Here is a 22,416-nt window from a genome sequence, read left to right as displayed (position 1 = left end):
AGCAGCCAACTCCATCCTGGCCAAGGGCCACCCACACACCTCTCCTCCTCCGGGAATCTGGCTAATCCTCTCCTTTCAAGCCACCTCAAGCTGGGAGACGCCACCCGATTGAGACACCAGTCTTTTTCTTCTCAATCCCTTTTTTCTTTGGCAACTTTGCGGGAGGGAGCTATGGGCAAAGCACCAAAGGACAAGAACTGAAGCATTTAGCAGTGGGGGTGGGAAAGACACTCCTTCACTTAAGGAAATAGGCCTTGGGGGAAAAAATCAAGGCAGGTGCCTTATGACTGAGCTTGAATATACACCATCTGGTTCATCTGCAAAACTACATCTCTGAAGTTGGCGCCCCGAAATATAACCACTGAAGGGAGTCCAAATACTTCCCTTGCCTGGGGCAGGGCTGGTTTTGTGCATCTTGGATGCACTGCTCATGAGGACTAGTAACCTAGCTCTAGGTTCTTAAGGAAAACCGAAATGCTCAGGGGCCTCGCACCACAAGCCCTAACTTTTTAAAAGATCGATCTATCACTCACACACACATGCAAAAAGCTAGGGTTCTAGGAGAGTGGAATAAATCCTAAGAAAGCAAGATCAAGAATCAACTGCACCTAACATAATTTTTAAAAAATTGGCTTATGGAGTAAACAACTCTGTACAATGACACACTTGGACATCATGCACAACAAATCTTTGCAATACGTTCTCTCCAGAGGTGAAGCTAGGAATGCATTTTCTCTTCCAGTATAGTGAAGTGTACTTGATAAGCACACTTGATAGCTAAAAGTCCTCAGGAAATTGGAAAATTATTGGTTCCGGGAGGGAAATGGATACGGGGCGTGATCTTATTTATCTGCAAGAAGCCAGAGTCGAAAAGCCACTGATGAGGGCTGTGTAGTCAAAGCGCGTTTGGCGGATACCAGCTGTGGATTCTATTTCACAAGCAGAAGGGTCTTGCAGTGAATGTAACGGAGAGATTCTTTATCGCAACTCTGGAGAGAACATCCACCACATTTGTTATATACAGTGTCCAAGTCTGTCATGGCGTGATGCTATTTATAGTCTTGTTTACTCAATAAACCATATTTTTGGGAACTTAAAAAAAATGTCTCTTGATTTGTGTTAGGAATCATTTGGCATTCAGATCAAGAACATACTCTGGTGGTGGTGGTGGAGGATTGTTCTTAGGTGGGCCGATTCTGAGGCCAACTGCAAACTCAGTTATGCTGTGCTAGGGATGTTCGAACCGGCTCGCCCTCGAGCTGGGCCCGGTTCGACTCGAGGTTGAGCCGAACCCCCGAGGACCAGCTCAGGGGTTCTACAGTTAATTTTTTCTAACCCCTTTTCCCCTGCTTGCTGCTGGGTTTGGCAGCCTCGGAGAGAGCTGCCGTGGTGGGGTCACCGACAGTTCCCCCTCCCGCCCACCCCGGAGGGCCTCAGAGGCAGTAAGTCCGCCATTTAGAACAAAAAATGTCCCTGGCACCACCGAATTGGGCCCGAACCGGCTCAAATTCGAGCTGAGCCGACCCGCTCATTCAGGGGTGCCCAAACTGAACTTCCCCAGTTTGAGTCCAGTTTGGATTCGAACCGGAAAAACCAGATTTGTGCACATCCCTACAGCACACTTCTCCTGGGCCCTCTCCAGACACGGCTCTTCAAAGGGCCCACAGCTGACCCCTGAGCCCACAGCCTTTACGGGGTGGGTGGCGGAGTGAATCTCTCAGGACCCACCCAGAGAGGAGAGGACCCACAGGGAGCAGTTTGCCCCCTCAAAACCTGGAGCAGGCTCCACTTGTGGGTTTCCACAGAGTCTCCTTCCTTCTGCATGCTTACTCTGCTTTTTGAGCTCCTGGGCAGCAATGGTGGAGACTGGCCTTTTGGGGTTCCCACTCCGGTACAGCTGCAACGCGTCCAGGAGGTCCGACTCCAGAGCGAACTCCGAGTCCCACTCGTAGTTCTCGTCGACGGAGGTATTCCTCCTGGAAAGAACCAAGGGGAGTTAGTTTGGGGTGTGTGCGTGTGTATAAAGAAGGACGCCAGCCCTGCTAAGAAGAGAGGCAGTGAGGCAGGGGAAGTTACACAGTGGACTTGGAGCAAGGAATTCTGGCTCTTCACTGCACCATGAAACACCATGATCTTGGACTTTCAGCACAGCCAACTTGCAGGGTTGTTGTGAGCATAAAGGGAGGGGGTCACTCACTCAGAGGCCAATCTGAGCTTCTTGGAGGAAGGGGGTGGAATAAGAGTAACTAAGTGAGTGGGAGGCCCTCTTAAAACTGCTTTCTGCTTTGACCATTTCCTGCTTAAAATATTTGGCCTCTTTCGCTATTTTACTGAGCCCCACCAAAAAAGCTTTCCATTATAGATAGGGTGAGTTCAGAGCTAAATGGAGCACAGGGGACCCAGTGAAGGGTGCAAACGGTTAAGGGTATCAGGCTTGGGTTCAAATCCTCACTAAGTCATATAGTCCACTAGGTGACCTTGGGGCAGTTTCTTGCCATCTCCCAGCCTAGCCTACTTCGCAGGGTGGTTGTGAAGCTAAAGGGGGTGAGGAGAAATCTATGGTACCCTGAGCTCCCTGAAGCAAGAGTGGGATATTATCAGCAACTGAGTGTGAAAGTAAGTGTGTGTGGGGGCGGGGGCAGGGGCACCGGCACCCTCCAGAATCTGGCATCAATCTCCAGCCAACTCTTGAAAACAATCCTAGAAATGTAAACAATATAGGAAAAAGAAATTGGGGGAGAAAAACAAATTTGGGCAACTTTTGCCACACCCCCTCTTCAGATGATTGGGCCAGTTAAGTTTTATCTTATTTTTAAAGCCAAGGCTCTAAGGTGCAAGCCTTGGGAGATAAGAAATTGCCAAGTGAGATCTGGAAACTTTAAAAAGACTATTTTTAAAAACATGCAAGCGAATGATGCAAGGCCCCCTCTTGTGGCCTCAGAGAGAATGACAGGATGCAAACTTGTTTTATGCTATTGTTAACTGCCCAGAGACGGGTTATTTGATAAAATAAATAAATACATTTGTTTGCTGACGTCTGGGTGGATTCTCTCCCACCCAGCACAGCCCCCCGCACACCCCCAGCCCCAGCCCCTCCGTCTCCCGCTCACCTTTTACTGATGGCCGCCACTGAAGGCTCCCTTTTGGGCGGACACTCCTCTCCTGCGGAGTTGCTGTGCCAGCTGGCCACGTCCCCAAAGGGGGAATTGAGGTAGCTGCCCCCCAGGGACGCCGCCAGCGAGGGGGGCCTCAGGAAAGACACGCTGCCGCGGCCGCTGCTCTGGCTGGTCAGGCTCCCCCGCGGGAGCTTCTCGGCGGCGGGGAATTTGTGCCTCTCTGGGGGCAGGGACTCTGGGGGCAGGTCTCCCGTGTGGAGCCAGCCCTGCTCCAAGGGGATCGCCGTGCAGACCAGCTCCGGCCGGCTCTCGAGGGGCCGGGCGGGCGGCAGCAGCGTCCGCAGCCAAGTCCTTTCCTCCTTGGGCACGGGGGCTTCCAAGACGGAGCCGACCCCTGTGCCAGGCAAGGCGGCCTTAGCCGGGCCCGAGTTGGCGTCTGGGAGCCTGAGGAGGGACTTCTCCAAGGCCTGTTCCTGAGCAGACTCCAGGCTGGCTTGCATGTCCATGTAAACTGGGCAAGTGGTTTTGTCCCCGTCTCCCAGCAGGGTGAGTTCAATGCTGCTGGGAGATTTGGCCTCATGGAACTCTGGTTGGGAAACGTGTTCTTCCTCTTCTTCCTCCTCCTCCTCCTCTTCTTCATCCTCCTCCTCCTCCTCCTCCTCCGGTGGCCAATCCCCATCCACATTCATCTCCTTGAAGAAGGGGAGGCTCAGGTACTGGAGAATCCCACTCTGGGCTGAGGTATTTGCGGCAACTTGGCTGTCCTGAGACCGACGGCACGCCGGCAAGGGGGGACTGCCCAGCTGGCTCGCCGAGGAAGTGGTGGTGGCCACCGCCTCCGGCTGCCCGGCAACCTGGACCTCGGTGGCTCCGTATGGCATGGTGGCCACCGGGCTGATGTTGGCGATACACAGCGGCTTGGCTTCCTCGGTCGGGCTGCTGCTGCTGTAGCCGAAGAAGCGGCCCTGGCAGTAGCCGGAGGCCGTGGCTTCGCGGCGGGACTGGCTGGCGTTCTTGGGCCGCAGGAAGATGCTCTTCTGCCAGACGGGCTCCTCGGGGCGAGGAGGCGAGGCGGAGACCTGCAGAGACGGCTCCAGCTGGCCGGCGCTGCTCTCCGAGGAGGCGAGGGAGAAGCGCTCCAGCATGGCGGCCAAGCCCCCCTGGGGCCGGGCCTCGCTCTGCACCACGAAGCGCCCGTCGGGCCCGCGGCAGATGCGCTCCAGCGGCAGAGGCTCCCCCACGTGGCTCTCGTAGAGGGTGTAGCGGGAAGGCGGCCGGGCGTTCCCGACGGCCATGTTGAGGCCCAGGCTGGGGTCGGCCTTCTTGCCCCACAGGAGGGTGCGGCGGAGGCTCCGATACGGGGAGGTCTGGAATTTCAGCTTCACAACGCTGTCTGGGCTAGGAGGGCCTGTAGAATTTCTGCGAGCGGGAGAGAGACCCAAAATGGTTTTTTTGGTCGAAGCCCAGTTTCCCTCCAGCGACAGTTCTTGGGGCTGCCCAAGGTCAGGGGTTCCCAACCTGTGGCAGGCCAGATGTTGCTGAGCTCCCACCCCCCCAAAAAACACCACAAGTTGCAGCCGAGGATGATGGGAGTTGTAGTTCAGCAACAATCTGGTGTGCCACGGGTTGGGAACCCCCTGCCCAAGATCAGCGAGACCAATCTTCCCCACCTAGGAAGCTGCCCTGTACTGATTCAGACTGTGGGTCCATCTCGCTCAGTATAGCCCGCACTGACTGGCAGCAGGTCTCAGGCAGGTGTCTCTCCCAGCCTCACATGGAGTTGCTGCCAGGGATTGAACCCGGGACCAGCAAAGCAGGGGCTCAAACGCTGAGCTCCAGCTCACAGAGGGAGGAGATCTCCCATCCAGCTACTGACCAGACCCAGACCTGCTTAGCTTCGACTGTGTGGGCCTCCAGACCTTGGAGCCGTGCGGCCACAGATGATCTCCTGGGTGACGGAATGCCAGCCCACCCCCAGATCAATGAGAACCTGGCTGGCTGTGAGACGGAGCACTGATTTCTACGCCGTTTTGAATCGGGATAGATTTGTCTCACTTGTGATTTTGTAAGGCCAGTGGCTGCAGAAATAAAGCTTAATTCATTCAGCTGCCGTGGACACCAGCATTATGGGTGTGGGTGGGTGTCATTCATACACACATACACACACACACACACAGATACACACTCTCTCTCTATATACACACACACACAGTGTGATATATATATGTGTATAGATTCTCTCTCTCTGTACACACACACACTCTCTCTCTATACACACACACACACACAGTGATATATATGTGTATAGATAGATTCTCACTCTCTGTGTGTACACACACACACACACACACACACGGTGGCAACGCACCTGAACTCAGCTGCATCTGAGCGCCCACCAAAATGCCTTATGTCTGGCGCATGGCTGTGCTTTTGACTCCAGACACTGCCGGAGAAAGCCATGAAGAGATACAGGACTATTTGCTACTGAGCGTCCATCAAGCTTAGCCCTGCCTGCCCGGACTGGCAGCAGCTGTCCCTGGTTTCAGACAAGGGTCTTTCCCAGCCCTACCTGGCTGGAAACGTTGCCAGGGACTGGACCCAGGCCCTTCTGCGCGCAGGGCAGAGCCAGGGATGCTCCTGAGTCAGACCCTCCGTCCACCTAGCTCAGGACCACCTGCTCAGACTGGCAGCAGCCGCAGCTCTCCAGGGCTGCAGACAGACCTACCTGGAACGGCTGGGGCTGAACCTAGCACGCCCCGAATGCCCAACGCTTTCTTAACACCCCCATCCCCCCCCCTGGCTTCACTAGGGCCCCCGACCGCCTCGCTTCATCTCCCCCCGCCTGAAGCCGGCCAACGGAGCGCAAAGGCAGAGAGGGGCAGAGAAGGGCAGGGCTGGCATGAGGCGGGGTGGGGTGGGGGGCAAGAGGAAGTGACATCATGCGATGGCGCGACTTACTGTGAAGGCAGAAGCTTCTTGTTGGGGGAGAAGACCAGTGGGAGATCTGGAAGGATCATGAGAACACAAAGGGGGAGTGTCACATGGAGGGGGCCGTGATGAGGGGTGGGTGGGGGGCAGCCATGCTGCAGACAGACACACACCGGCGCCACCCCCAACCGGTCCCTCTCCACGGCCCATCCCTATTGAGAAAACTAGAAGACGGCTCTCTTTCTCTCTGAAGAAGAGGTTTCAGCCATGCAGCCCCGAGTTCATAGGAACCTAGGAAGCTGCCATATACTGAGTCAGACCCTTGGTCTATCTAGCTCAGGATTGTCTTCACAGACTGGCAGCGGCTTCTCCAAGGTCGCAGGCAGGAGTTTCTCTCAGCCCTATCTTGGAGATGCTGCCAGCCAGGGAGGAAACTTGGAACCTTCTGCTCTTCCCAGAGTGGCTTCATCCTCTGAGGATGCTCCCACTTCTAGTCTCCCATTCAAATGCAACCAGGGCGGACCCTGCTTAGCTATGGGGACAAGTCATGAAACTGGCAACCAAGATCGCCCCCTAATCCATGACCCCCTTGACCTCAGAAGATTCTCCGCTACTGCCCAGGCACTCCCCCCCCCAGCTCACCGGCTCTTTGCAGGGGCTGCCTTGTGACCTCTGGCCCCGGCCCCCAATTCCTGTAGCACAGGTCCGCACCCCTGCCTCGGCGCTGGCCCGATTACCTTGCCTGCGTTTCCGGAGACGGGCCGCCCGCCGGCGGTTCATGATGCACGCTGCCATGGTGCTGAAGATGACGGCGGTGCTGAGGAAGCAGACGCCCCCGATGACGCCGGCCAGAACCGGCTGGGGCAGGAGCTCAGGGAGCTGGGTGCGGGAGGGGTACACTTCCATGCCTAACGGGGGAAGGAAAGTAGGAAGCACATGGGGACGGCAAGAAGAAACCTTGGTGTGTAAGGAAGACAACAGCAATAACTGCAGCAGCAACAAAATGAAGGATTTCCCCAGGTTTTATTTATCCAGGAGGGGGGAATGCCTCTACCAAGATGATGTTAGAAGAGGCATATCCCCCTTCTTCCCCACAGGGAGTTTTCTTAACCCAGGAGGGAATGCCTCTTCTAAAGATGTTTGAAGGGATAGTCTCCCTTTTATCCACCATCTTGGAAGAGGCATTTCCCTCTGTTAGGAACATAAGAACATAGGAAGCTGCCATATACCGAGTCGGACCACTGGTGCATCTAGTTCAGTCTTGTCTACCCAGACTGGCAACGGCTTCTCCAAGGTTGCAGCCAGGAATCTTTCTCAGCCCTACCTTGGAGATGCTGCCAGGGAGGGAACTTGGAACCTAGATGCTCTTCCCAGAGGGGATCCAATATCTTCCAGTGCTCACACATGTAGTCTCTCATTCGTATGCAACTAGGGTGGACCCTGCTTAGCTAAGGGGACAAGTCATGCTTGCTACCACAAGACCAGCTCTCCTCCCAGTCTCTGCCCCAGAGGGCATGCCTCTTCTACGAGGGTCCCTGCCACCTGAAGTTTTAGCAAGTTGAACAACTGTTTAATTTAAAATCTGTTAGCGGATTAATCAGGGCATCTTTAAGCCGATCCTGTATTTTTAAAAAAAGTTTTAACCAATCAGTGGGTTCCATGTAAACAAGAAGGAGCTTCCATCGGCTTGAGCGGACTCCTGCAGAAGTGAGCCATTCCTCGTTCTGCAGCCATCTGGGGCCTCACCTGTTGTGGAGACATTGACTGTGTTGCTGGGGTCACTGATGTAGCTGCCGGCAAAGGCCACCAGGCGGAACTCATAGAAGGCGTCCTGCGTGGTGAGAGGAAGCAGAAAGCAGGTGCACACTGTGACCCTCTCTGCCAAGGAGGCATGCCATGGGGCATGAGCGCACAGAGGTGCATCTGAACCTCCTCACATGAGGTCCTGTTTTGCAGAATGTATTCTGGGGTCAGCACTACTACAGAGAGTCAAGTGAATCACTCAATCAAAATCCTACTCAGTATCACATCTTCCGAGATCTTGCACATGCTTTCAAGCATACCTCCACAGCCTTAAGGACTAGAAACTTGACTCTTTTTTTTTTAAGTGAAAGTCAATGTTCTCAGAGATTGTGGCATGCACACACAAGCCATTTCTTCTCAGCTCCCTTCCAGCCTCACCTTGATGAGTCCAGGCACCAGGAGCTGCATCTCCGAGCTGGGGATGGACCCATCGAGAACCTCCCAGCCACCCTGGTCCTGCCGAAGTTCCAGAGCATAGCCCGTCAGGGCCACCGCGTGCTGGCACAAGGGAGGCTCCCACAGCAGCAAAACCCCTCGGGTGGTCTCGTTGGCCATCAGGAATTGGGGCGGGGAAAGGAAGACCTGCAGGGTGGTCGTCGGAGGATCGGGCGGCATGGTGGTTGTAGGGAGACCTGAGAAGAAAAGAGGAAGACTGTCAGCTGGGAGGAAGGAAAAAAAAATTAAGAGTCTACTTCAGATCTGAAAATAATTCCATTCCCTGCCATGTCCAGGTTTGCTGCTTGCAAAAATGAATGCACTGCAACCCAGCAACTCAGAATCCAGCAGGCAATCAAATCTAAAGACCCCAAGTCTCTGTTGTGGACCGAGACAGTCTAGTGTTGGGGTCAGAGTGGTGTGCTAGGATTGGCAAGACCCGAGTTCAAATCCCCATTCAGGCTTGAAACTCACTGGATGACTCTGGGCTAGTCACTTATGGTGGGTGGGCTAGGATCATAAGGACACAAGAACAGCCCTGCTGGATCAGGCCCAAGGAGGCCCATCTAGTCCAGCACCCTGTTCAACATGGTGGTCCACCAGTTGCCTCTGGGGAGACCACAGGCAAGAGCTGAGGGCATGCCCTCTCTCCTGCTGTTAATTCCCTGCAACTGGTATTGAGAAGCATAGGAACATAGGAAGCTGCCACATACTGAGTCAGACCATTGGTTTATCTAGCTCAGTATTGTCTTCACAGACTGGCAGTGGCTTCTCCAAGGTCACAGGCAGGAGTCTCTCTCAGCCCTCTCTTGGAGATGCTGCCAGGGAGGGGACTTGGAGCCTAGATGCTCTTCCCAGAGCAGCTCCATCCCCTGAGGGGAATCTCTTCCAGTGCTCACACTTCTAGTCTCCCTTTCATATGCAACCAGGGCAGACCCTGCTTAGCTAAGGGGACAAGTCTTGCTTGCTACCACAAGACCAGCGCTCCTTCCACATCATGCCTCTGCGGCTGGAGGTGGCCTCGGGGAGACCCAAGGTGAATGGGAGAGACCCAAGTTCAAATCCCCATTCAACTTGGAAACTCACTTATCTCCCAGCCTAATCTACCTCAGAGGGTTGTTGTGAGGCTAAACTTAAAAAACATGTACATCACTCTGGGCTCCATGGACAAAGAGCGGGATGTGTGTTAAAAAACCAACAAACCACCATGGGAGGATTCCCTCCCACTCCTCGAGGGAAATGTCCATTACCTAGTGGCACGGTGGTGATGATCTCACTGAAGGGCCCACTCCCCAGTTTGTTCTGGGCCAGGACGCTGAACTGGTACCCCATCTCTGGCTGCAGGTTCTCCACCAGAAGATGCGAAGAGCCAGGAGGCACCGGCAGTGAGACCCAGTCGTGGTGAGGGCGATTGAGGCGTTTCAACCTGTGGAGGAGGCACGGAGTGGCCGTTATTTAAAAAGGAGTCTCGAGCGGGGAACCCTCTTCAAACCCAAGACGGTGCGCCTTTGCACGGAAGGCAGGAGACTCGTGCAAGCTCCCGGAAGAACCTTCCGGAAAAGCCAACGCATAAATAAACGAATCACATGGCCGACTCACAGCGGTGTGTACCAAATGCTGAATCTTTGGAAGTAGCCCCCGTCAAAGCCCGGCACCCAGCTGATGTTCACTGCTTGCTGAAGGGGAAGCACCGAGAAGTTGGAAACCATGTGCGGACTGGTGCCTACGATTCGAGAGAGAAACGCGAGGAAGCCGTATCAGCACGATACGAAGGGGAGGAATGCAGCTGGAGGCGGTTGGGGGGGCAGCCACACCTATGGCGGCAGCAGGGAGACCATGAAAAGCTTGTACAGGGAGTCAAACCATTAAGGGCCATGGGTTCAAGTTCACGCATATTTTTTAAACTCTCTGGTTCAGTTCTGGTACAGACACTCCCTTTAGAGATTGGTCCAGAAACCGGTTTGGACACAGTAACCTCAAACTCTGGCTCGTCATGTAACTCTATACCTCTGCTAATCAAGTCAAGAGGCAATCTTTAAAGTGGTGATTCTCTTCATTTAGCAGGGGGAGAGCAGCTGACCCTCTCCATCCCCAGCACAGCATCCCTCCAGTGGCTGTTGCTGGTATCTGCCTTATATTTCTTTTTAGACTGCGAGCCTTATTATTTGAGGTGTTTATATACCACGTTCAACAGGAGAGATCTCAAAGTGGTTTCCATAAACCAAAGAAAACAGAAGCTCTTCTTTTGGGATCAGGGAGCCATCTTATTTCTCTGCTGTTTATTTTCTATGTAAACCCCTTTGAGAAGTTTTGAAAAGCGGTATATAAATATTTGTAGTAGGAAGGAAAAGAGGATGGTAACCTTTCCACTTGAGTAAACAAATCAGTGCATTTAAAAAAAACTTGCTTGTGTGTGTGTGTGTGTGTGTGTGTGTGTGTGTGTGTGAAGGGTTTTCCAAACAAAAGAGACACCATCAGATGCAACACAGCTTTAACCACGTAACTGAAACTTTGGTGCCTGGTTATGGAGCCAGACTGCTTTGTAGGGGTTCCGATTACATTTAGAGGCAAACCAAGAGATTTTAGGATGGGGCTTGGTTCTGTGTTGAGGCGCTCACTTTGGAAAGTGGGGCGGAGGTTGCCTCCTGCTACTAGCAACGTGCCTCCTTAGCTCCATGTGGAATAAGGAGTGTGCCGATGAGACACCATCCCAGACACGCAGAGAGGCACAGAGGTCTTCTCCCGTCTTCGCTGCCGCCGCCGCCGCCTGAGCAAAGCACTCACCCAGGACGTGCACACTGGCTGCGGCGCTGACGCGGGCCACTCCGTTGCTGGCCGTGCACTCCCACAAGCCGTGCTGCTCCTTGGCCAGCGGGCGCAGGATCAGGGTGCTGTTCCCGTCCACCTGGGCGCTGGCCAGCCCCCCCTTGCTGCCCACCTGCAGGAAGGACAGAGAAACAGATAGACCCTAGGTTCGGCACCCAGCTCTTAAGGGTAACAGTTGTTATGGCGGTTTCACTGCCGGTTGCAGACACAGAGTCTGGGTGGTTATATCTTGTGGGGAGGGAGCTTAGTGGGAAAGCATCTGTTTTGTATGCAGAAAGTATGCAGAACCTGTATGCCAGGTTCACTCCCTGGCAGCGTCTCCAGGTAGGGCTCTGGAGAGCTGCTGCCAGTCAGAGCAGACAATCCTGAGCCAGATGGAGCAACGGTCTGACTCAGCAGACACCAACTTCCTACATTCCTAGTGTTTAGGGGATGGGGCCCCTGGCTCAGTGGTAGAGCCCCTGGCTTTGCATGCAGAAGGTCCCGGGTTCCCTCCCTGGCAGCATCTCCAAGATAGGGCTGAGAGAGACTCCTGCCTGCAGCCTTGGAGAAGCCGCTGCCAGTCAGTGCAGACAATACTGGGCTAGGTGGGCCGAGGGGCCGACTCGGCAGGAGGCAGCTTCCCGTGCTCCTAAGGATGTGCAATTTGAATTGGAGGACGGATCTGTAAGGTTCCGTCTCAAGCAGGCCTGCTTGTAGGCCCCCCCCGCTGTTTTTGGATGACCACTCCCATGATGCCTAGCCACAGTGGCCAATAGCCAGGGATTGTAGGCCAACATCTGCAGGAGGGCCGAAGCTTAGCAGCCCTGCTCTAAAGACAGAGAGCGCACGGTTTCATTTGCATCCGTCGTTGGACCCCGGCGAAGCAAAAATGGACGCAGAAACACAGCACCGGAAGAGTCAGGCCTGGAGCCCGGTGGCAGAGGCCCTGCTCTGTAGGCAGAAGGGGTGGCTCCACCCCAGAGTTGCCTCACCTTGGTCCATGAGACGACGGGCCGGGGGTCACCGCGGGCCGAGCACGGAACGAGCAGCTCCCGCCCCACCTCCTGGAAATACTCCTCCTTGGGACGCACGGTGAACACAGGCGGGTCCTGGAGCATGAAGTGACACTGCATGTTGTGGCACCCAGAAAGGGGGGGAGAAATATGGGGAGAAAAAAAAGGGGGCCCTTCCCCCTGCCGGCGGCTTTCTTGGCCGTTTACCTTCAGGAGGACGCGGGTGGGAGGCGAAGGCCCGGCTGTCCCATAGCTGTTGAACGGGGTGCAGGTGTACATGCCCAGGGCGTCGTCGTTGCTGGTGGCGATGACAATGGCGCCGTCCGGCCGCATGGACCAGCCTGGGAACTGGGGGTGGGGAGGGGGTGAGCGAGGAAGGAAGGGGGAGGAAAGAGAGGGAGAGGGGAAATAATCAGACCGGGGGGGGGGAAGGAGCAGGAAAGGAGGAAAGAAAGATTAACAAACACCAACACCAACACCGGAGGGAGAGAGAGCCAGACCAACAGAAAGACTCTCTTGAGAACAGGGAACACGACCAAGGCTGGCAAGGGCAGGAGGTGGGGTGTTCCAGGCGCTACCTTGCCTAACTCCAGCGGTTGCCCATCTTTGGTCCAGTTGACGAAGAGCAGCGGGGGGTCGGCCTTGTTGGGGCACCGGATCGTGCCCTGCATTTGGATGGGCAGGAGGGTCTCGGGGGGCATGTCGCCAACTCGCGCTGGATCTGTGGAATAGCGGAGGAAATGGCCTCAGCTGGTGGGGCAAGGGGTCAGAAGACTGAGAAGAATGAGGGGAGGGCTGGGAAGCGGAAAAGCGACGGGCGGGTCTTCGACCGGGACAGGAACCCCAGCCGAGTGCCGCTGTCAAGACCCCCACCCTGGGCAGCAGAACCCGACCCTGATGCGGCCAGGTCAGGAGGAATAGGACCCATCCCAGGCCCCAGCGCCAAATCTGAGCCTGGTGGGCAGGAAACCCCGAGCCAAGGGGTAACTCCTGAGTCCGAGCCCCTCAAAGAACCCGCTCCTTCCATGCCAAGACCCTCCCCAGGGTCAGCAACGGGGCATAAGGGCTGCCCCTTCAAGGGTCTCCGGCCAGGAAGGGATCGCCCAGGTCAACAGCCTGTCAGTCAGCCTCTGGTCCTGGAGGGAGCGGCTTCCTTTCTCAGAGCTCTCCAAGGTACTGGAAGGCTGGCCGGCCCCTCCTGCCTGCCAGATGCCCCCTCCAACCTGGCTGTGGACACCCCAGCTGCTAGTCTAGGGATTAGCAGTGCATGGAGGAGAAGACTCTTCCAGTCATGGCCCAGTTCAGCCCCACTCAGCCAACTGGACAAAAACTCTGTGTGTGTGTGTGTGTGTGTGTGTGTGTGTGTGTGTGTGTGTGTGTGCTTCAGCCCTATTTTCGCCCCTTCCACCATGCCACATTACGTCTCGGAGGGGGGGAAGATCCGGCCGGCGCTTACACAGAACCGTGAGGAAGGCGGAGGCAGAAGGCGACCTGCGTAGCCCGTTGCTGGGAACGCAGGTGTATCGGCCCGAGTCCTCCGGGGTGGTTTTCTGGACCAGGAGGCTCCCATCGACCAGGACGCGAATCCGGGACTGGAGCTGGCTGTTGAAGGACAGAGGAGTGGAAGGCGAGAGGGAACGGCCGCAGGAATTTGCTCGGCTCTCACCCGCCCTCCCAGACCGAAGTTGCTCCTTTGGAGGGATCCATCGGCCCGGTATTGCCTGTACTGTATTGGCCCAGCGGCAATCAGGGGTTTCAAGGCAAGGCTCTCTCGTCCTCAGCTGGAGACGCCGCCCAGGACCGAATCTGGGACTTGGACACTCCCCCAATGAATGTATGAAGCTGCTTTGTGCTGAGTCAGACCCTGGGTCCATCCAGCTCAGGGTTGCCAGCACCTCTGCAGGACTTCAGACAGGGCTGCTTCCCAGCCCAACTTGGAGGTGCTAAAAGGGACTGGATCTCCACCCGGCAGCTCCAAAAACGTCACACTCGGGCAATGCCATAGTGCAAAGGCGGCCGGCCGCCGAGGGAGTTCGGCCAGGTTCCAAGGGAGCGAGTCTCCCCAGGCCCCCGCAAAGAGAGAGGCCATCTTACCTGAGGTGAAAGACGTTGGTGCTCCCCTGGAACCAGCTGTACGTCAGGTTGGCAGGGTAGGCCTCGGCTTGGCAGGCCAGGAAGGCATTTTGGGTGATGTTGACGGTGACGTTCTGCGGGGGGACCACGATCACCGGCGGCCCTGAGGAAGAGAGCGGGGAGGAAGGCGCGCCGAGCGGCAGGGGGGCAGGAGAGAATCTTCTAAGTCGGGGTGCACAACTCCTTATGGACGTTCAAAGCTTAGTTTTGGAAAGGGGCTGACCCCCACCAGGTCCATGGGGCAAGGCAGCATTTTGCACCTCACCTCAGCCACCGCAAAACTTTGGGCTCGCCCCCGGGGTCAGCAAAAGAGTCCCCACGGACCACATCCGGCCCCCGGGTCTTATGTTGTGCAGGCCTGTTTCAAAAATTGTGCCCACAACCACTCCCGGCTCTCCCAGAATTTGGAGAGAGATCGATCTCTTTATTTTGGTCACCGGCTGGCAAGACCTAATCAAACCTCTCCAGGGTTTGCTGTGCTGCCTACTTCATATTTCCTCTTAGACCGCCAGACCTTTCGGGACAGGGAGCCACCTTGGTTTCTCTGGCTTTGAGCACTTTTGCGGAAAAGTGGGAGGTAAATATTCGTAGTCGCAGCATGCCGAAGCTCGGCCCAATCCGGAGGGAGGCTGCAGCCTCCCCGGCTTACCTTGGACCAGTAGGCGGGTGGTGTGGGTGACGGTGCCCTCCCCGCTGGTGGCATGGCAGGTGTAGGCCCCGGCACTGGTTCGTTCCACGCTGGCGATGAAGAGAGTCCCATTCTTCACCTGGTGGAAAGCACGAGAGCGTACAGAGCTCTGGAGTGGGCAAGGGGGCCTCCCTTCCCTAGTCTGCCCCCACTCACCCCTGTGACTGGTGAGGTAGGAAGCTGCCATATACTGAGCCAGACCTTTGGTCTATCTAGCTCAGCATTGCCTACACAGACTGGCAGCGGCTCCTCCCAGGTTCCCAGTCCTACTTGGAGATGCTGCCAAGGACTGAACCTGAGCCCTTCTGCATGCATGAGGATCCATTTACCTCTGAGTAAACATGCCCAAGACTGCACTGTCGCCTTAATTGCCCACCAGACACCATTTATAAAAACCAAAATTAAAAAAAACAACCAACCAACAAGACCAAACCTATGACTACAAAACATTAGGCACATAACACCCTACAAAGTCTAGGTCATTCTTAAACAAATACATCTTTCCAAACTTGGATGAATTGGGTTGACCCCTCCTTACCATCATTTTTATAATTCAAAAACAACAGATCCTGCCAAATCATAATAAAAGATTGAGATGGAATTATACCTTTTCAGATATTTAAGGAACAAGTCAGTTTTTCGGCTGTTGCAATACACCTGAGTTTGGTAGACCATTCTTCTAGAGCTAACACTCTCTCTTTCCAGCTTTTGGCTATGATCAATCTAGCTGCTATCAACATAAAGGACAGTAAATCTTTAGCTTTTAATGTCTCTAGTTCTCCTGGGGGGAAAAATACACACCCAACAATGCCAAAAGGGTATCTAGTTGAATCTGTTGGTCAGTGATCTTTGCCATCTCTATAAAAACCAATTTCCAAAAATCTCCAGCTCTTGGACAAATCCACCATAGTTGGTCGTAAGCCCCCTTCTCCTTACAATCATTGTTCCAGCATTGAGTGGATGTGGGTTTTTTTGCAAACGACATGAAAAAAACCCTTCTCTGTTATTCTACTTGAATGCACCCTCAGTGTCAAATATACAAGGCAATCTCTCTTCCAGTGGCCAGCAGGGGTCAGTCAGATCTCAGGGACAGAAGTCTGTTAAGCACAAGAACTTCAATCCAAGACCGAAAATTGAGAAGTCAAAAGGCCACACATTCAAAAGGAAGTCTAAATTGGCAACAACAGCTTTCCAGTTGGGTAGGACCTCCTATAAGCCTTGCAGTGCCATTTTCTCTACGGATCTCCCCACACCAACTTCGAGGAGACGCAGACACTGCAGAATAGCCACAGGGCCTGAGCTACAGATCAAGATGCCCTCAGAACGAACCTGGCCATCAACTGTGCCATCAATTCGCCAGGTGGGCCTTTCCATGCTGCTCCTACTCTGATTCAGCTGCCAAGTGGGGGTAATTATGTTCATTCACCTTGCAGGGTTTTGCAAGGGCGACACGCAGAAAACAGGAAGCATTTTGCACACTCAAGAAGCACAACACTAATGCTATGCATCCTACGGATGAACCCCGTACCTGCACTTTGTCTCCTGTCTCTATGGCTCGGTTGTCCCGTTTCCACGTGACCACGGGGAGTGGGTTGCCAGCCGCCGAGCAAACGAGGGTAAGCGACTTCTGGTCTTGAACTTCTACGAAAGGTGGAGGAGTCTCCTGGAAGGTAGGAGGAGCTGCAAGAAAGGATTTTTTTTTTAAAGCACCAGAACCTGGCCTCGCGCACCGCACACCCCACAACATGTGATTTCCAGCAACCGTTATTGGCTGGGATTGCTAAATGGAACCTCCATGTTCAAGTGAAGTCTACCTCGAAATGCCCATTTGCTAGGGGCAGGCGGCAGCAGAGAACTCTTGCCTTCCTACCCTGCTCAGGGGCCATCCCTTAAGCATCTGGCTGTCAGAAATGGGGCACTGGGGGCGGGCGGTGGGGGAGAGACTAGCGTCTGGTCAGATCTAGCCGGCCTCTTCTTGAGCACGTTTCCGCTCTCAGGACGTCTGAGAAACGCGGGCATGCATGTTCCCACCATCTGGCCAGCATCTCGCTAGCAAATCCCAAAGAAATCATGGTCTCCCCCAAAGATCTTGATCCCTGACAGACGCCCTGCCCCCCAGCTGCTCCGTCCCTGGTTTGCAGATCTCATCACGAAGTGGGGCTTGGCTGGCTGTTGTGCAGGGAAGAAGCAATTGACTTGTAGCCAGGATGAGTAGCCGGGAAGACAGTCGGGGGTAGTGGGGGGCAGGGAAGGATTAGCAAGACGGGGTCTGGGAAAAAGGCACTGAGCATATGGACCTGGCGAGCAGAGAGAGGACAAGACAACCACAACGTCTAGAAGCAGCCACACACAGCAGAACTGGCAGGGTTGGTTCATGACTTATCAGGGGCCATCCATGGGCAAAGGTGCTTTTCAGAGTGCTGGAGGACAGCTCCCTGCCCCGAGGATCATACAATCTGAAAATTGGACACACGGGGAGACCGTAGGACGAGAAAATGAGGCAGGAGAGGAGGAACCCAGAGGAGAATGTGTGATTTCTGAGGAAGACTGGGAAAGGAAACACACACATTTTTCAATGGAGGGATAAGCAGACGTCTCCCCACTGCAATTCCCCCGCCCCGCCGGTGCTAACAGTCCGAAGTCCACAAGTCCACACTGGACCGCCTTCCAGAATTGGCAAAGTGTTTGGCCTTTTAGCAGCTGAGGTTAGACAGGTACAGGGGCCGAGAGGGAAGATTGAATCATCTTCTATGTATGCACACACTGCATTGGGTGTGCCATGTTGATCAACAATGCAAGAAGACGCCGGTGAGAACAGAGAAAAGGACTGTCTAATCCAGCTCTCGGTTTCCAACAGGAGCCATCTTGGTAAGCTCACAAGCAGGGGACAGCCTTTCTCTCCCGTTTAGCTACAACATCTGGGTGCTTGTCACATCACAGCAACATCATACTGCTAGCTCTCCCATCTCTCCTTTAAGACACCGGCAGCCACCAGCACGTCATGTGGCAGTGAGTTCCGCAAGTTCACACACTCCGTGAAGCAGCTGTTTTGCTTGTCGGCTGGCCACGTGACCGCCAGGTATTGGGAGAGAACGGAGGGATATTGCACCTCTCTCTCTCTCTGTGCATTTAATTTCCTAAACCTCTGCCACGCCTCCTTGAAAGGAGACAGAACAATGGAAAAACTGGTGTTGATTTAAAAAAAGAAACAGCACAAACCGTTGACGGTGAGGTGTATCCAGGTGCCGTTCTGGAACTCATCGTCGCTGTTGGGTCGGTCCAGAAAGAGCACCCGGCACTCGTACCAACCCTGATCCTCGGCGCGCAGCTGGTCGATCCGGAGAGAGGCCCCCTCTTGGATCCGTACGCGGCCTGCGTTGGCAAACAAGAAACGGCTGAAACGTCAGATGCAGGGACCCCAAAGCAATCTGAACCTAAGTCTGAATCCAACTGTCGCTTGCTTTCTGGTCCTGAAAACCCAACAGGACCAGAAGCACGCTTCTGAAGTCTGAGCTGAAACTGAACCAGAAGAGGAACATTGAACAAGAACAGAAGCCAAATAAACCAACAAAACAATCGGGAAGAGACCTGCATTTAGCCAGGACTCTGGGTAACTTAGATGCAGATTTATGGCTTTGATATGGGTGTGTGTGATATAAGCATAGAAAGCTGCCTTCTGCAGAGTCTGTCCCTTGGTCCACCCAGCTCAGTCCTGTCTACACTGACTGGCAGCAGCTTTCCCACGTTTCAGGTACGGGCCTTTTCCGTATCTAATTTATGGGGGGAATGCAGTTTATTATGATCAGGTAAAGAGCAATAAAGCTTAACCTGGAGATGCTGTCAGGGATTGAACTTGGGATCTTTGGTATGCAAGCAGGTGCCCTATTGTTGAGCTACGGATGGTGCTGATAAAACACAAAAAGCTGCCTTCTGCTGAGTCCAATCCTTGGTAAACCTAGCTCAGTATTGTCGGCACTGACTGGCAGCAGCTTTCTGGCATTTCATAAAAAGAGGTCTTTCCCAGCCTTATCCGAAGAGGTCGAGGATGGCACTTGGGACCTTCTGCACGCAAAAACTCCAGTCCTCTCCATTTGGCTTCCAAATGGGGCTTCGAAACACGCCATACACTGCTAACTGAGCAAAGAGGCACCTTTTCAAGTGGTGACTCTTCATTTAGCAGGGGGCGAGCAGCCGGCCCTATCCATCCCCAGCACAGCGTCCCTCCAGGGCTGGTTGCTGGTGCCTACCTTAGGTTTCTTTTTCAATTGCGAGCCCATTGGGGACAGGGAACTCTCTTGTGATTTTAGTGTATTTCTTCTTATGTAAACCACTTTGGAAACCTTTGCTGAAAAGTGGCATATAAAAATATTCATAGTAGGGAGATCCTCCGTATTTTCACCCGGAGAACGTTGGCCAAGACAAGCCACTCTCCCGCCTGAAAAACCGCCTTCCCCATCGTCTGTCTGCAAACCCAGAGGAGACCACCCTGCTGGGGCCCGCTCTTCCCAGCCCTGGCCCCAAACCGTGAGGCTGGGAAGGAACCATCCCCTTTTGTGGAGGCCTGGCTGGCAACAGCCACAGAACAAAAGGAAGAGGCCGGGGGACGGGGGTCAGGGGTCAATTCAACAGACATTAAGTGCTACACAGTTGCTCATCTCTATGGGGAGGGGGAGCTCCCTCCAAAGCATGGAGACCCCCTCCTCTGCTGCTGCCGTCCAGCTGCCTTTGTTCCTGACGAAACCCAAGAGAAGGTTTTTGCTTTTGCACAAGGCTCCCTGCAAAAGAGGCAGTGATGCTCTTTGCCAGGTCTGGGGAAATCATATTCTGGGATCAGCACCTCGGCTTGCTTACGGAGCAATCGGCTCCTTGCTTGCTCCTGCTAACAGGGCACAGGGGCAGAGGCACCTTTTAACCGTGGCGATTCTCTTTATTTAGCAGGGGGAGAGTCACTGGCCCTATCCGTCCCCAGCACAGCATCCCTCCAATGACTGTTGCTGGTGTCTATCATATGTTTCTTTTCAGATTGTGAGCCCTTCGGGGACAGGGAGCCATCTTATTTATTTGTTATTTTTTTGTTATTTCTCTATGTAAACTTTTTTTTGTTGAAAAGCGGTATATAAATATTTGTTGCTGCTGCAGAATATTCGGGCCTCACTCATTCGTCCGCTCCGGGGGGACAATCAGCATGCTGAGGTTCCTTCCACAACATGTAAAAAGCCAAGGTTTAGAAGACACCAAGTTCAACATATCCTGCTGAATGGAAACTGGATGTCACGATTTCTGCCCCTTGAAATACGGTGCATGAACACAGGAAACTGCCTTCTACTGAGTCAGACCCTTGGTCCATCAAGCTCAGTATTATCTGCACTGACTGGCAGCAGCTTCTCCACGGTCGCAGGCAGGAGTCTCTCTCAGCCCCATCTAGAGATGCCAGGAAGGCAGCTTGGGATCTTCTGTAAACATGTAGATGCTCTTCCCAGAGCGGCCCCATCCCCTACGGGGAATATCTTGTGGTGCTCACACATAAAGTCTCCCATTCAAATGCAAACCAGGGCAGACACTGCTTAACCAAGGGGACAATACTTGCTTACTACCACAAGATCAGCTTTTTAAGAATTCCTCCTTGCAGAGATCCCTGCAAGCAGAAAACTAGCCCAGCAGTTCCTTGAGGGACTCATTTTCTACTTGCGGGAACTTTTTTTAGAGGGAGGAGTTCTCCAAAACGGCATCACCCACCTGCAGTGGACTGTACTGCTTCTGGATTCTATCACCTCATTCCACAGCGTATGCGACAGCCTAGGCTTCAGATTGGGCAGGGAGTGGAGGGGGTTTGTCCCTGCTGCAGCAGCTAGGAGTGTCAAGTTTGAAACCTGAAATGTCACTTTTTGCAACCCTTGAATTGGTCATCAAGGATATGGCTAAACATGCCAAATCCGCACTGTATTTAGCACTGGACATCAGTAGTGATATCTCGGGCACTATCCAATAGGTGCTAGTTTCTGGAAAGATGCCCAGATTCCTCCCAGGAAACAACTATCCCCTGAACAACCTTATTACACTACAAACCAAAGCTGGCTGGATCATCATCCCTTCACCCCCAGAGAGGCTTTGTAGCTCTGTAGTGGTCTAAAGGTCTCCAAAAGAAAATTCTTAGCACCTTCACCAAACTACAATCCCCAGGATTCTTTAGGGGAAGGAAGCCAGGGCATTCAACTCAACTAAAACCGATGCGCGTGTGTGGTGTGGATTGCCCTGGCCCCAACAGCTCCGAAAACGTGCGTGCTTTGACCACCATTTACCACTTCAACCCCCTAGCCCAAATGTGTGTGTTTTGGGTCCGGTTCTGCTACAGCCATCCACTCCTTTGCATTCTGTTTAGTTCTGCCCCATTTACAGCTCAGGAACCGCTTCGATATTTCCAGAGACCAGCTTGAACCGGACGGCTCTGCGCTCAAAAGCGACGTGTCAGGGCAATCCCGGTTGGCAACGAGGCGGAGCGAGTTAAAAAGCTCATTTTGCCACTAGGAAGCATGCCTCCAATTAAGGAAATCAATCCACACACTCAAATGAAGGAGGGCGGGGAACAACAACAAAAACCAAACACACACACCCCAACCCACCGAAAAAGCCGTCCACCCAGATCAACAATTTCTCAGCGTCTATTTGAAACATTTCCGCCACCACGTGGGCACCAAAGGGCATCCGGGAAGCTGGGGAGCAGATCAAAGCCCTAATCAGTTCTTTCATGAAGCTCCAAACCAATTACTGGAATTAACTGTTCACCCCAGATCTGTCCCAGTTGGCAGCTGTGTGCCGATGCTCTAAAGCCGGGCAGGGTCCATTGAAGCATGCCCAAGGCGGGGAAATCACACCCAGCGTTCCTTGGACAAATCCACTTCCAGACCACAGGAAAATGTGCACCCCACATAGAGGGTTGAAGGGCAAGAGGACCTCTGCATTGGCACAAAAACAGACCGGCTTGCGTTTGCTTCTCCCTCTCTAAACGTGTACCAAATACTGCCTCGTTGCTGAGTTTGCTGGTCACTGACCGTAATAAATAAAGATTGACTGACTGACTACGCCTCCCCCTTTGCCATATGTAGCTGCCTTATCCTACATCAGACCTTTGGTCTGCCTACCTCAACACTGACCAGCAGCACCAGCTCTGCAGGCGACGGCCTACCTGGAGATGCTGCCAGCCCGGGACTGAACCTTCCTGCATGCACAGCAGCAGCACTACCACGGAATTATGGAAGCTCCTCAGGAACATATAAAACTGTTGATACCAAGACCAGACCCTTGGTCCGTCTAGCTCAGTATCGTTGACACTGGCTGGCAGCAGCAGCTCTCAGTATTGTCGACACTGACTGGCAGCAGGGTTTCAGGAAGGGACCTTTCTTCCTTTCCCAGCCCTCCTGGAGATGCTCTACTGCTGAGCTATTAGAGTGGCAGCTTGAAGATTTCCAATTAACAACCCAACTCTGCTATTAAC

The 22,416-nt window shown here is 53.8% G+C and overlaps 1 protein-coding gene across 5 annotated transcripts in view; it reads right to left on the bottom strand.

The window, feature by feature from the left end:
- Window positions 1-22,416, bottom strand: part of IGSF9 (immunoglobulin superfamily member 9) — a 45,427-nt gene that overhangs the window by 1,339 nt on the left and 21,672 nt on the right. For all 5 annotated transcript variants that reach the window (XM_053277753.1, XM_053277752.1, XM_053277754.1 and 2 more), the window contains 17 exons: window positions 18,144-18,296; window positions 16,453-16,604; window positions 14,886-15,003; window positions 14,198-14,339; window positions 13,560-13,705; window positions 12,682-12,824; window positions 12,311-12,451; window positions 12,083-12,199; window positions 11,067-11,220; window positions 9,882-10,005; window positions 9,533-9,708; window positions 8,226-8,479; window positions 7,791-7,875; window positions 6,782-6,952; window positions 6,075-6,120; window positions 3,111-4,535; window positions 1,831-1,976 (listed from right to left, as the gene is read on the bottom strand). In XM_053277753.1, the coding sequence (XP_053133728.1) occupies window positions 1,831-1,976; window positions 3,111-4,535; window positions 6,075-6,120; window positions 6,782-6,952; window positions 7,791-7,875; window positions 8,226-8,479; window positions 9,533-9,708; window positions 9,882-10,005; window positions 11,067-11,220; window positions 12,083-12,199; window positions 12,311-12,451; window positions 12,682-12,824; window positions 13,560-13,705; window positions 14,198-14,339; window positions 14,886-15,003; window positions 16,453-16,604; window positions 18,144-18,296 (3,693 nt within the window). The remainder of the gene's footprint in view (window positions 1-1,830; window positions 1,977-3,110; window positions 4,536-6,074; window positions 6,121-6,781; window positions 6,953-7,790; window positions 7,876-8,225; window positions 8,480-9,532; window positions 9,709-9,881; window positions 10,006-11,066; window positions 11,221-12,082; window positions 12,200-12,310; window positions 12,452-12,681; window positions 12,825-13,559; window positions 13,706-14,197; window positions 14,340-14,885; window positions 15,004-16,452; window positions 16,605-18,143; window positions 18,297-22,416) is intronic.

The sequence above is a fragment of the Hemicordylus capensis genome, chromosome 14 (genome assembly GCF_027244095.1).
Source record: "Hemicordylus capensis ecotype Gifberg chromosome 14, rHemCap1.1.pri, whole genome shotgun sequence".
NCBI classification, from domain to species: Eukaryota; Metazoa; Chordata; class Lepidosauria; order Squamata; family Cordylidae; genus Hemicordylus; species Hemicordylus capensis.
This window is presented reverse-complemented; position numbering and strand designations above follow the sequence as displayed.